The sequence below is a fragment of the Fusarium solani genome, assembly GCF_023522795.1.
Source record: "Fusarium solani strain SB1 chromosome Unknown bctg00000005, whole genome shotgun sequence".
In the NCBI taxonomy this organism is placed as follows: domain Eukaryota; kingdom Fungi; phylum Ascomycota; class Sordariomycetes; order Hypocreales; family Nectriaceae; genus Fusarium; species Fusarium solani.
In genome coordinates, this window is record NW_027072153.1 from 3,911,404 (window position 1) to 3,923,500 (window position 12,097).

The 12,097-nt window shown below is 48.6% G+C and overlaps 4 protein-coding genes across 4 annotated transcripts; 2 read left to right on the forward strand and 2 right to left on the reverse strand.

The window, feature by feature from the left end:
• Positions 1-997: 997 nt before the first annotated feature.
• On the reverse strand, positions 998-2,602 carry MRS44_009660 (uncharacterized protein; the record flags this gene model as incomplete). Its single annotated transcript, XM_065621404.1, has 1 exon — positions 998-2,602. One exon carries the CDS (start codon positions 2,600-2,602, stop codon positions 998-1,000), a length of 1,605 nt encoding a protein of 534 aa, XP_065477476.1.
• Positions 2,603-4,430: 1,828 nt separating this feature from the next.
• MRS44_009661 (uncharacterized protein) lies at positions 4,431-5,576 on the reverse strand (the record flags this gene model as incomplete). The annotated part of the gene is made up of 4 exons (XM_065621405.1): positions 4,431-4,952; positions 5,001-5,092; positions 5,157-5,285; positions 5,351-5,576. 4 exons carry the CDS (start codon positions 5,574-5,576, stop codon positions 4,431-4,433), a joined length of 969 nt encoding a protein of 322 aa, XP_065477477.1.
• A 2,882-nt stretch (positions 5,577-8,458) lies between these two features.
• MRS44_009662 (uncharacterized protein) lies at positions 8,459-9,318 on the forward strand (the record flags this gene model as incomplete). Its single annotated transcript, XM_065621406.1, has 2 exons — positions 8,459-8,649; positions 8,706-9,318. 2 exons carry the CDS (start codon positions 8,459-8,461, stop codon positions 9,316-9,318), a joined length of 804 nt encoding a protein of 267 aa, XP_065477478.1.
• Positions 9,319-9,929: 611 nt separating this feature from the next.
• On the forward strand, positions 9,930-12,069 carry MRS44_009663 (uncharacterized protein; the record flags this gene model as incomplete). The annotated part of the gene is made up of 6 exons (XM_065621407.1): positions 9,930-10,406; positions 10,471-10,551; positions 10,605-11,221; positions 11,275-11,469; positions 11,530-11,883; positions 11,961-12,069. 6 exons carry the CDS (start codon positions 9,930-9,932, stop codon positions 12,067-12,069), a joined length of 1,833 nt encoding a protein of 610 aa, XP_065477479.1.
• Between the last annotated feature and the right edge of the window lie 28 nt (positions 12,070-12,097).

Sequence of the window (12,097 nt, forward strand, 5' to 3'; positions counted from 1 at the left end):
AGGGTGCAGCACCCGAGGCTTTAGCATGCCGCGGTACCCTGTCCTGTCCACCAGAGATCCAGCGCTGACTCTGAGCTGGCTACGCTCCCCACGATACACTGCTATTATCTATGACCCTGTCTTGGCAATTTCGGCAGCTTCGGCAAGAACGGCAAGAACGGCGACTTGGCACTGGAATGCAAGGAACACTTTAATTCAGATAATTACTCATGCTAGGCATGGGTTGACATGTCTAGTGTTGGATTCAGAGATAAGCGGCCGTCGTTTGCTGCTGGCTCTTATCATATTGTTGTGTTAGGGGGTCGATATCGGATCTTGGCTGTACTGGGAAGGAAGCGACCTAGAGAACACGTGAGTATTTTGTACGCCGCACAACTCAACACGAGGACATGATAAAATTTTCAAGTTCAAGTCTACGTCTTCATTCCGTGTGAAGCATAGCTAGGCGATAGTGAGCATCATTGTTTAAGTTTTGTCAGCCATCGAGCCCACTGGTCAATACTTGTTTCGGGGAGGTCATGGGAGATGATGTTCAGTTTCTGTGACAACCATTTGTATTCTCAGTTGAGATCCAGTTTGGCGACGACCTTGGCAAAGCAAACACATGATTAGGCATCACAATGGGCGAGTTAGACGGATTCTCCATTACCATCTACCATTCTCGTTTGTCATGTACGGAGATATGTTTAAGTCAGATTTTTAAGGTTGTTGCAAATCATAAGAAAATGTTTGAGCATCTGCATCTTTATAGCACGATTGTTCTTAGGTGAGATAATGCTCGGTGAACAGGTTATTGGAACTAAGTAATGTATACATTTTTCTACTTCTTGCTATGTGAGGGCCATGTAACGAGTACGAATGTGAATCTGTGATAATCCAACACTCTGAAACTATTTGAATTCCTATCCGAATGCTTTGTGCTCTCAAAACCTTATGCCCGTCGCAAGCTCAACCATTGCGATACCTTAATTCACCTCCTCGTCATCCGTCGTAGCGACTAAGCGGCTGTTTTCAGTCCCGGGTAGCCTTTGGAAATCAGCCCATCGACGTGCTCCAGGTAGCTGGCCATGCCGTTCATGAAGAATCTTGAAGCAGGTTTCTTTCCCTTGACATTGTTTCCAAAGATCCATGATCCGGTTTGGGGGAACAGAGTGGCCTGAGCAGAGGCGTTACAAAGGTCAACCCAGGCATCTTCGGTCTCGGAATTGACCTCGAGGGCTGCTTGGCCGTTCTTAGCCCTCATCTCTTCGGTGTACTGAATTAGTTTGACGTTGAGCGCGGTCTGCACCTCGATTCCGGCTGGGTTGTTGACGAAAGGACCTTGAGGACCCAGCACCATAAACATGTTGGGGAAGCCCGACACCATCAGACCGAGGTAGCTCTTCGGGGCATCGGAATTGGCCCACTGATCCTTCAAGGTTTGACCCTTGTTGCCGCGGATCTCTACAAGATTAAAGCTACCATCGACGGCGTCAAAGCCAGTAGCAAAAATCAGGATATCCAGGTCATAATGTCCAGCCTTTGTTTGGATACCAGTCTCCGTAATCTCCACCACAGACTCTTCGCGCAAGTCAACGACATCAACCGTCTCCCTGTTGAACTGCTCATAGTATCCGTGATCGCACAGGGGTCGGCGTGCATATGGCTCGCTGGGAGTGAGCTTCCTGGCTTTGACAGGGTCTTTGACTACTTCACGGATCTTCTTCTTGATGAAGTCGCAGGCTGCATCGTTCGCCTCCTTATCGGTCGCAACATCTGAGAAACCACCGAACATAAATCGGAAGCCGTTACCCTGCTGCCAGAGTGACTCGAATACAGCCTCTCGCTCCTCAGCTGGGACGGAAGCATAAGGAATCTTCGACTCCTGGAAGCCGAAGCAGGTGGAAGACTGCCTCATATCTTGTAGGATCTTGTCCCAGTTCTCGTTCACCCACTTCCTATACTCTGGCTCAACTGGGCGGTTTTGACTGGGCACACTGTATTGTGGGTTCCTCTGAAAGCTGTACAAGTGGGCAGCCTTGGGCCCTAAGGCTGTAACGACCTGTACGCCGGTAGAACCGCAGCCAATAACGCCAACTCGCTTGCCCTCAACAGAGATATTTGGGTTCCATTCAGCAGTGTGATACCTCTCGCCCTTGAATTTGTCGATGCCCGGAATATCAGGATAGGTAGGTGTTGATAGGAGACCAAGGGCTGTGATGAAGTATCGCGCGCGCAAGTTCTGGCCGTTGTCTAGGGTAAAGAACCAATGGTCCCCTTGCCATTCTGCCGAGACCACCTCAGTATTGAATTGCATGTGTCTGCGGAGATCATGCTTGTCGACAATGTAGCGGGTATAGTTGAGAATTTCGCTTTGTTCCAGATAGTGGTTTGGCCAAGGGTAATCAATAAGGTCTTGCTTATCCCAGGTTAGACGGTAGAGGTAGCTCTCGGTGTCGCTCATGGCACCGGGATAGCGGTTCCAGTACCACGTTCCACCGACATCACCAGCCCGTTCGACGACCTTGACGGATAATCCTGCGCTCTTGACTTCTTGGGTCTGGGAGATTCCTCCCAGACCAGCTCCCACAATGAGAACATCGTAATCCAATGGTAGAGACATTCTGATAATGAATGAGTCGCAATCAGGTTTTGGAAGAATTGTTGTTGAAGATGAGAGTTAAACCGTGTGACAGCGGGACAGAAAGTCAATCAAACATGCCGCATTATATCATACATATTGATCACACAATTGTCAGACTTTGACGGCGATTCTCAAGATAAGTATGGTCGGCAAATTTCCAAGAAGGGAAAGCGCTCTGGAGATGGCGCGGGGCCCTGGACATGCGGGGAAGAGCCTCGTGTATCTACGCTTTCTGGATTGCCTCCATTGCGATCGAGCTACGTATGTTCAAGTGTGGCAGGGTGTTGCGTTTCTTCGAGGCCTGAAGAAGCAATAATCGCATGTGACAAAGGTCATTCCGCCCATCACTTGCAATCGCGGGGAATCTGGGGGTCCCAATGGTTAGTCTACAGGTTCCCTATCTCCGGTTTGGGAACCTACATGCGAGCCGCTACTGATCTTGGGGTTAGTTTTCGCTTAATATTTACTATTCCGGTATAGTTACTGAAATGGAGAAGCATCCCCAGATTCTTGTTTCAGCCGCTCATGCAGTTTCAAGCCTCACAATTCCCTTCTACCCGGTCGAATCTGGAGAATATGATCGCCGCAGTTGCGCTATCCGTCTTGGTGCTGCTTATCTCCAGAGAGCTCAATGGGCTCCATCCGTACCCCGCCCCCTATCATCACAGAAGTACGAGCGGGGTACTAAAAGCTCCGATTTTAGGAGCGGGATATGATGTAGCGATTTGTAGTAACGAGACCTGCTGGTACTTTTATTACCCGCATAATTTAGGTGGCAATAAAAGTGCCTCATGCTCTGTGCATTCCAATTGGCTATAACCCCTCGTAATAGAGTGATTTATAACAATTAGAACTGTTAGTACTTCTATTACCGTATAGATTAAGTGGCATTAGAAGTACCTCCTGCTGGGTGCATTTCTATTGGCTATAACCCCTCGTTGTAACCTGACTGGCCTTACAGGCTTCTAGGAGATAGCACTATTACTTTTGTAACGAGGTGGGGTCACCTGGTCACCCACGTGACCCTCGCCTCTCGTGAAGGAATCCTCTCCTTTTCGGCTGCGTGTCACCACAGCCGAAGGAGGCAAGCTTAAGCCTTGTACTTAATACAGTACCACCTTTCGCCTCCGCCAAACTGCACCTACCCGTGATTACCCTATTACAACTTTAAGGATCGGATGCAATTTCCCAAATTGTATTGCTGCTGGAATTACTTGAATCACTTAGTATTATTCAGCTACTGATACTTGAGTTTAAGTTAATATTTCTCTTGTAAAATATGTTAATATGGTTTTATAAGTAAATTTTTAATCTATCTGTTTTGCAACTGCTTTATTTTTTACTTTAAGTTCTTAAATGTTTTAATCTTTATTATTAGTAAATCTTACTAAATTCTTTTCTAAGGTACTTAAAAAAGTATAATATGTTTTTAAAACTATTAAATTACTTAATTTATATAGTTTTATTAAAATAGAAATTATATAACTTAAATTTACTAGTATTTTCAATTTTATTTTACTATATTTTTATATAAAAATTATAATAAAGTTAAAAAATTACTGTTATTTATAGAGGAAAGAATAAAAGATAACTTATAAAAGTTTAAGCTTTGGTCTATTTATAAGTGAGCTACTTAGCATCTTTAATATATCTAGGAGTTAGGAGATAGCTTTAAGTTGTCAAGTGTGCTTGCCCATTAGGACGCCGCTTTCAGTGCCCAAGTCTTCGCCCGTCTCCCATCGGATTCATGTAATAAATCAATAGAATCTTGAAACGTTCTTCGGATTGCTATAGGCAAACAACCCCTCTATACTGTCTCTTCCAAAAAGTTCCATACTTCAAATGACATTGGCCCAGGCTCAAGCCCAAAGCCGGCATCATGAACGCACTCGATGTGTATTTGCTCGTCACAATCCACAGTGCGCACATTCAGGCCAGCATCAGCCAACGCCGACCCCAAATCCTTGATGTCATGGTAAAACGCCTCACTTGTGCCAGCTAATACTAAGATGGAAGAGACTGGAGCATCGGCCCACCAGCTTGAAGCTGCTTGCCACGGCTCCGAAAACTCGTTACTTTCTTCCAAGGTCCTGAGATCATCCGCAAGCATTGGGAGAATCTTGGGATCGAAAACTTCCTTGGACGTGTCGTTTCTGTAAGAGTCGGGATCCCTAGTAAGTCTAATCCAGGGAGAAATTGCCATCAACCCTTTCAGAGGGGAATCAAGTCTAAGCGGTGGGATGCCTGGGTAGGAGTGTAGTGATGCAGAAATCACCCCAACAGCTAAGTTCCCGCCAGCAGAATCACCAGCAACGATAATCTGGTTCGGCTGAGTTAGTAAGATAATAGGCAATCTAGAACGCTTACTGTGACTCACGTCGGAAGGTTTTCTACCAGACTTCAGGAGAAGATTAAGTGCTGCAACAGCTTGAATGTGCTGAACAGGAAATTTAACCATGGGAGTTAAACCTGTGAAGTGAGTGTTAGAATCTCCCCAACTCGCTTGCAGCTGAAAAGTTGGAATTGGCCTTACCGTACTCAACAAATGCGCAGGCGAATGGTTTATCGTGCGACGCCAATCTTTGCTGCGATTCAACGATGAAGTTTATGTGACCCGGAGTGGGACTGAAGCTAAAACCACCGCCTTCAATAGCATACAATCCTCGTCAGCTCAGAGCAACAAGGGACTCATCGAGCAACCGCTCTGATAGCATTGTAGTCTCATACCATGAAAGTATAGAATGACTGTCTGAGGAGATCTGTCACCTATCCAGTGTATCTTTGCACCCTGACCCTCTGGTATGTCCTCGGTAGTCAGGTCTACGCCTAATTCCCGGCATTGAAGTGTCATAGCCTGCGTCGTAGAAGGGGAAGCTGCTCTAGCCTCTGCAACAGAGCTTAAGCCATCTCGTACAGTTTTGTTCCGCTTCTCGTGGAGCTCCGAGCGAGCCATGATGAATGATTTGAATGATTGATGTCTTCGAATTTTGAATAAACTTCCCAGAGCAGATAAGTGCGCGGTACTTGTTTGACTTTACAGCTCCCATCAAGTCGAAACCTTGTTATCTCTCCGATCCAGAAGTCAACCCAACCCCGTAATCAATCAATCAAGCAATCGGGGGGGCGGATACGACTAACCATAGCTGGAAATATATTCCGACTTACCAGAATTGGAATAGCCGCTGCGCTCATGTGACCTCGCGTCTCGACCGCAAAAGGACCAAATTGCCGACCAACATGACAACCCAAACACTGTGCCGTTGGGTCAAAGATCCCTTCAATTGTCGGAAACCTCCGTAGAGGTCACTACAGGGGTGTCTAGCCAATTAAAATCCAAACATGAAAGGTACATTACTTCCCACCTAAAATAGCCTATGATAGAAGTCCCAACAATAATCTGAGTTACAAAGCGCGACATCGCATTGCTTACATCCTTTCGTTAATTGTCGGCGCCGATGCCCCCTTCTGTTATTACTGACCGGCGCCAACGGCCGCCTCGAGCTCCTCGACCTCGGGCTGCCCAAGGCGATAACCCTGACAGGCTACGCAGTCCGATTTTTTCCCTCTTGCGATAAATTCATGCTATGCAATAGGCGTAAATTCGGCTCTAGTCCGAAACTTCCTCCGTAACTGACTGGTCGTATGGAACGCATTGAAGAGCTCGTTATAAATGCATCGGCGCCACTCTTTCTGACTTACATATCGCTTCCAACTTGGCTGCCCATGGAGTTAAAGGAGGTAACTATTCACAAGGGCCACATCAAGAAGGAAGGTCAAGTGAGAGCCTACCAAGCGCCTCTGCGGATCAAGTAATCATAACCTTAATATGCCCTCATTTGGTCTCCTCGATCCACATGATTCATTTCATCATTATAAGAAGCAGCCACCGTAGGGATAGATATCAGCTTGACTAGCTCACCGCCAAAGAAATGCTATATCGGCCGCGCTATAGCCTTTTTTCGTTAATGGTTTCTTCCTCTAACGGTCGGTTCTCTCATCGCCCTTAAACACAGTTAATAAGAATAATACAAGGGCATTATCTTTCCAGGCGATTTGATTCACCTGTTAGATAAGTAGATAAGTTAGTAAGGGAACTATAGCTAGAAGAGTCGAAGCTTCCTACCTGGTTATCAGGGGTAGGTACAACCTTGATCTCATTAAATTGGAAGCCTGATTTACCAGTCTGATCCTTTAACTTATAAGGAGGTCGAACAGAAGGAACCTGATCAATATACTCAAGATCATTCCAATATCATCTTTCATCATTAGTGACCTAACTTGTGAGAGCGCGCTGTCTGACATCAGTGTAGTCTCCAGGATCAGTGATGGGTTTCCGGTGTTGAATTTCGCTTGTGTTTGGGAGGACTCAGCTAATAAGATCGCGTCTCGGACGAACAGCCCCCTTGTTAATTTTTAGGACTAGTACCTATCGGTGGTAAAGGGAACGCTATCCAAAACGGTACCCCTGTTCACTAGATAAGATAAGATAAGATAAGAAGTATCCCAGACCATATTAGTTCCCCTACATCGATGAGGGCGCTAGTATTTTCGGCCTTCATATATAGTCCTTGTGTCTTGCTAAGGGGTAAGGTTCGGTCTGGAATAGACTGTGCACCGCATCCCAGCCGTTCTGGAGTTGGACTATTGGCAAAGCAGCCTCCCTCCGACTTTCCATGTCGTTGTAGTATGTTAGGTTTTTATCCTTAGCAGACAACGCTGCCGATTGACTACCAGTCCCAGCTAAAGGATAAAGAGATGAAGGCTTTGACGGAGCATACTCGGGAGCTACTGGCGTGTCCGACTCCGGAGTCCTCTCTGGATGGAGCCCACATGCTTTGAGTGCATGGGCTGGTGGAACGGTCACCCGACCCCTTTTGAACACCATGCGAGTGATGGCAGACGCGAGCACCACATTTCACAATTTTGCTTCCGGCGCCATATGAGGGTGGGGCGGACTGCCGGCACGTTGAGAAGCCTCGGGCATACAACACTGGGGTCGAGAAGTCCCCCGCGGAACAAAATGAGTAACCATATAAACCCATTTCTCATCCCAGCTTACAACCTTGGCCCAGAGCTCGTAAGGCTGATAGGGCTTGATCTCCTTCCGAAAGACCTAAGAAACCGCGCCGACAACAAGATTGCACCGGCCAAGAGGTGTGATACCAAAGAGTATGGGGGCAAACAAAATGCTGCTCAAGTGTGATCTGGCAACATCCAGGTCGGTGAAATATGTCGAGTTTGATTTATGAAGATTGAAGTCGCATTCAGGGAGGGCAGGCCGAGCATCAACGATTGACGGCAGAAACAAGTGCCGGCTGGTGAACCGAGGTGAATCCCTCAAGTAGCAGGATAACTTCCATCTGAGCAAAGCCCAGAAGAACCGGAGCTTGTTTGGATTAGCTAGTGGGCATTCTGAAAACAGGTTTGTCGGCGACACTCACATGCCATACGAAGGGCAGTGACTTCGCAAAGATGCCCAGTGCGGTTATGATCAGCCAGTTCCATCCCGTCATCATGTGAGAAGCTGTTCTACTCCAACGAGTCGTGGAAAGTCCACGCCAACAACATGATTTTCCGGGTCAAGCCCATAAATACGCCGCGGAAGATAAAAGTGGGCGAGAAAGGGGTTGAAGGAAGTTACCGAGGCAGTTTGTTTGCTACCAGAGACCGTCCAAGGTTGCCGCGGTGCATTGAACATGCCGAGGCGACTGGGAGTAGACGGAGCACTACTTATACACTGCACCGCTGAGCCATCACCGGGGCTGTCTCATCTGTCACCAAAGACACGCTGTCGACTCCGCTTCTTAACTTCTGACACCCCACCCACTCCACACAATGTCTGACCAGAACCTCGTCCGTATCGACTACGAAGGCAACTTTGCCATCATCACACTCAACAACCCGACAAAATTTAACTCTCTGACACAGAGCTCATTCTGTCGCCTAGCGAGCCTGCTCAGGGAGGCGGATGCAAACAAGGATGTTTACGTCACTCTTCTGATTGGAGAGGGGCCTTTCTTCTCCACGTAAGTCAGCCCTCACCCCATCGAGTGAGACCAGGCCCCTGACTCGCCTCCACAAGTGGTGCCGATCTCAAAGACAGCCCTCCGTCCATGGACGAGATGCTGTCCCGTTCCTATTGGCTTCCGAAGCTCGTCAACAACAACTTGGATGTTGCGAGGGCCTTTTACAGCCACTCCAAAATCCTTGTGACTGCATTGAACGGACCTGTGCTCGGACTTTCGGCCGCCCTCATTTCCCACTCAGATTTTATCTACGCAGTGCCTGATGCGTATCTTTTGACGCCATTTAGCTCGCTAGGTTTAGTTGCTGAAGGCGGTGCCAGCGTTGCGTTCGTCCATAGGATGGGACCCGGCAAGGCCAACGAGGCACTGATCCTGGGCCGAAAGATCCCAGTCAGCGAGCTTGTCCAGGTCGGCTTCGTCAACCACGTCTTCAAGGACAAAAACAACTTCCGGTTCCAGGTGTTGGAATACTTGCGCCAGACTTTTAGTTCACATCTGGTCGGCTCGAGTTTGCTGGGAACAAAGGCACTGATGCGTCGCCGGATCGTTCGTGAGCAGGACGAGATGGCACCGTTAGAGACGTTCCAGGGCCTTGAGCGTTTCTGCGAAGGCATCCCACAAGAGGAGATGGGCAAGGTTATCTCTGGAACCAAGAAGCACCGACTTTGAGCAAGCATGCTTCTGAAGCGGCGTGGTGGGGCAATATTACTCCCTGTCCATGATTTGGGTTCCGATGTTCGAAGAATTTAACTGCGTCCCCCCCACCCCTGGCTTCTGATCTCTGTTCAAAGCCCCACTGTACACAAACATCATCCAATCATGTATTTAGGGTACGTGTGCTACCTCGGCAACACAGCATCTCAAAGTTTGCCGAGGCAAACATTACTATATCTAGCCTTTTCTTGCGTCGTGGCCCGCATTCTGATCTGTTTCCATCGACATCCGTAATCAACATGCCTTCTTCGGGATCCGCCGATTCCTTCTCTAGGTCAAGGAAAAGAGCAGCCGTGGCTTGCCATGCCTGTCACGCTCGCAAAGTTCGCTGCAGCATCTCGCAAACTGGGATCCCCTGCACGAACTGTTCCCTAGACAACGTTAGCTGTCAAGCACGTCCTAGGCAGCCTCAAAGGTGAGCCTCGGGTTAGTTCCATTCAGGCCTAGCAATTCACTGATGGACGCTCTTTGCCGACCTCGGAGCGCTGCGAGAACACGGAGAGGCCAGGATCCACCGAGGACGTTGAGTGCCGCGGGGTCCGTCACCCAGGACGGGGCAAGCCTCGATGAGCCAGTCTACCGTCCGTTTACTGGCCACTTCGGCCACCACTCACAAGCCCAGGAACGTCACACGACAACCCCTCAAGCCCAAGCAGCTTGTTCACCAGTGTATGGTCAGTGCCATTAGCCGTGACGCAGTTGCTTGTGGGGTTCTAACCCTCGCACAAGGTGATCCTCAAGGTGTTGCTCTCGTTGCCGAGCTTTGCGAACCCGAGCGTCCGGGCAAAAGTGGTCACTTTGTCGTCGCCGCCCTAAGTTCGACCAATATTGATACTGAGACGTTCGATTACTTGAAAAAAAGAGGGTGTTTTGATTTACCAGCTCTCGACATCCAACAAACACTCGTCCAGGCCTACTTCCATTACGTGCACCCTTTTTTCCCCGTTGTACATGTCTCTTCATTCCTCAAAACTTTTGAAAGCCCAGGACAGAATGGGGTGTGCCTTCATCTTCTCTGGAGCGTTTTTCTGGCAGCTACAAACGTAGGGAAAGATCCGTTGCAATGGGTTACGTCATCGCAGAGTTCGCTGATCTTTCGTCGTCCAGTTTGCCGACATGACGACCGTGCAGTCAGCTGGCTACGAGTCACGAAAGGACATGAAACGGGCAATGTTCTCACGTGCCAAGGTATGCGCTCCGTTTGTCTGACTCATGGTCACATCTAATTTTCCTCCCTGTAGGCGTTATACGACGCAGATCACGAACGGTCCAAGATAGCCCTAATCCAGGCGGTGCTGCTGATGGGCTTCTGGTACTCAGATACAGAGGACAGACTTGGGCCGTGGCACTGGAACGGCATCGCCATCAGCCTTTGCCAGACGGTTGGGTTACATCGTCAACCTGATGCCAGCCTCAACCACTCCCAGTATAGTTCATCCATCGATCGGGATTTATGGAGACATCTGTGGTGGTCCTGCTTCTTCCGAGAAGCGTGGTTATCCGTTGGCATGGGAAGGCCGATGCGGATTGACTTGGCGCACTCCGATACGCCAAAGCCTGATGCAAATGCCTCCGAAAACTTGTATTCTGGGTTGACAGAGTCTCAACGTCGGCGGTATATCCCAGAGGATTCTAAAGATCTGTTCTTGCTGTGGGATGAGTTGCTCTCTGTTACTAGCATTCTGTCAAGGATTCTTGCTGTCCAACACCTCGCCAAGCGGACACTTTCTATCCACTCGGACGTGGATGATCTGGAACGCGAACTTAGAGGACATCACGAGCACCTGGATCGTCTCAAAGCTAGAGCTACCGATCCTGTTCTCACTCTTCACATGCATCATTTCGAATTGTTCTTCGAGTAAGAATGCTCACCATATGGCAAAAAGTATTATTTATGACAATTGCTACTAGGTCTACACTCATAACTCTGTTTCGCCCATTTATATTACAAAGCCTTGGCAATCAGCCCGCCGTCACCCATGACAAAAGATCACAAGATTGGCTATCGAGTGTAGAAAGGAAAGCAACCACCGCAGCCATGAATACGAATAACGTCCTCGGTAATATGGTCGCGGGAGACATGATCCGCCTCTCTCAATCACTAATGTAAGAACAAATCAGCGAAGACTAGCAACCCTTCCACACCACTTTGCTTATATTGGATAGTTGCATTGCTCTGGTCCCGACGTTGCAGGTCCATCTCCTGCATTCTGTGTCGCCGCGGAAGTTAGTTCAACGCCTAGGCTGCCATCAGCTGGACCTGTGTATGATGGTAGTGAAGGAAATAAAGGTCACATACTTTGGCGCGGAGATCTTGTATCGACTATTCACAAGAGCTCGAGAGATGATAAATTTCAGACGCCGTGCCCTGGAACCCATCACGCCTTCCGGGACAGATGAAGGTGGCGTGGTTATGCCAGAAAATCGAGAGGATCACGATGGAAGAATTGCCAGGTCAGCGTCGCCCACACTATGGGCTCTCAACGCTGCCAGCAGCTATGGGCGTGGGACAGACGCAAGGTACGTGTTCTCCTACACGCGGCAGCTCGACGCCGTTGGGCTGGGTAAAAGGCAACTAACTAATCAATACTCAGCAGCGAATATGAGGATGCGGATGTCAACGCCATCCTCAGCCAGTGCATGTTTCCCGATTTCGCGACTATTGAGGCGATGGGCCTAGCAGGGACTCCACAACCATGGAATTGAGGGGTCTAGATGACAATGAGGTTGCAAT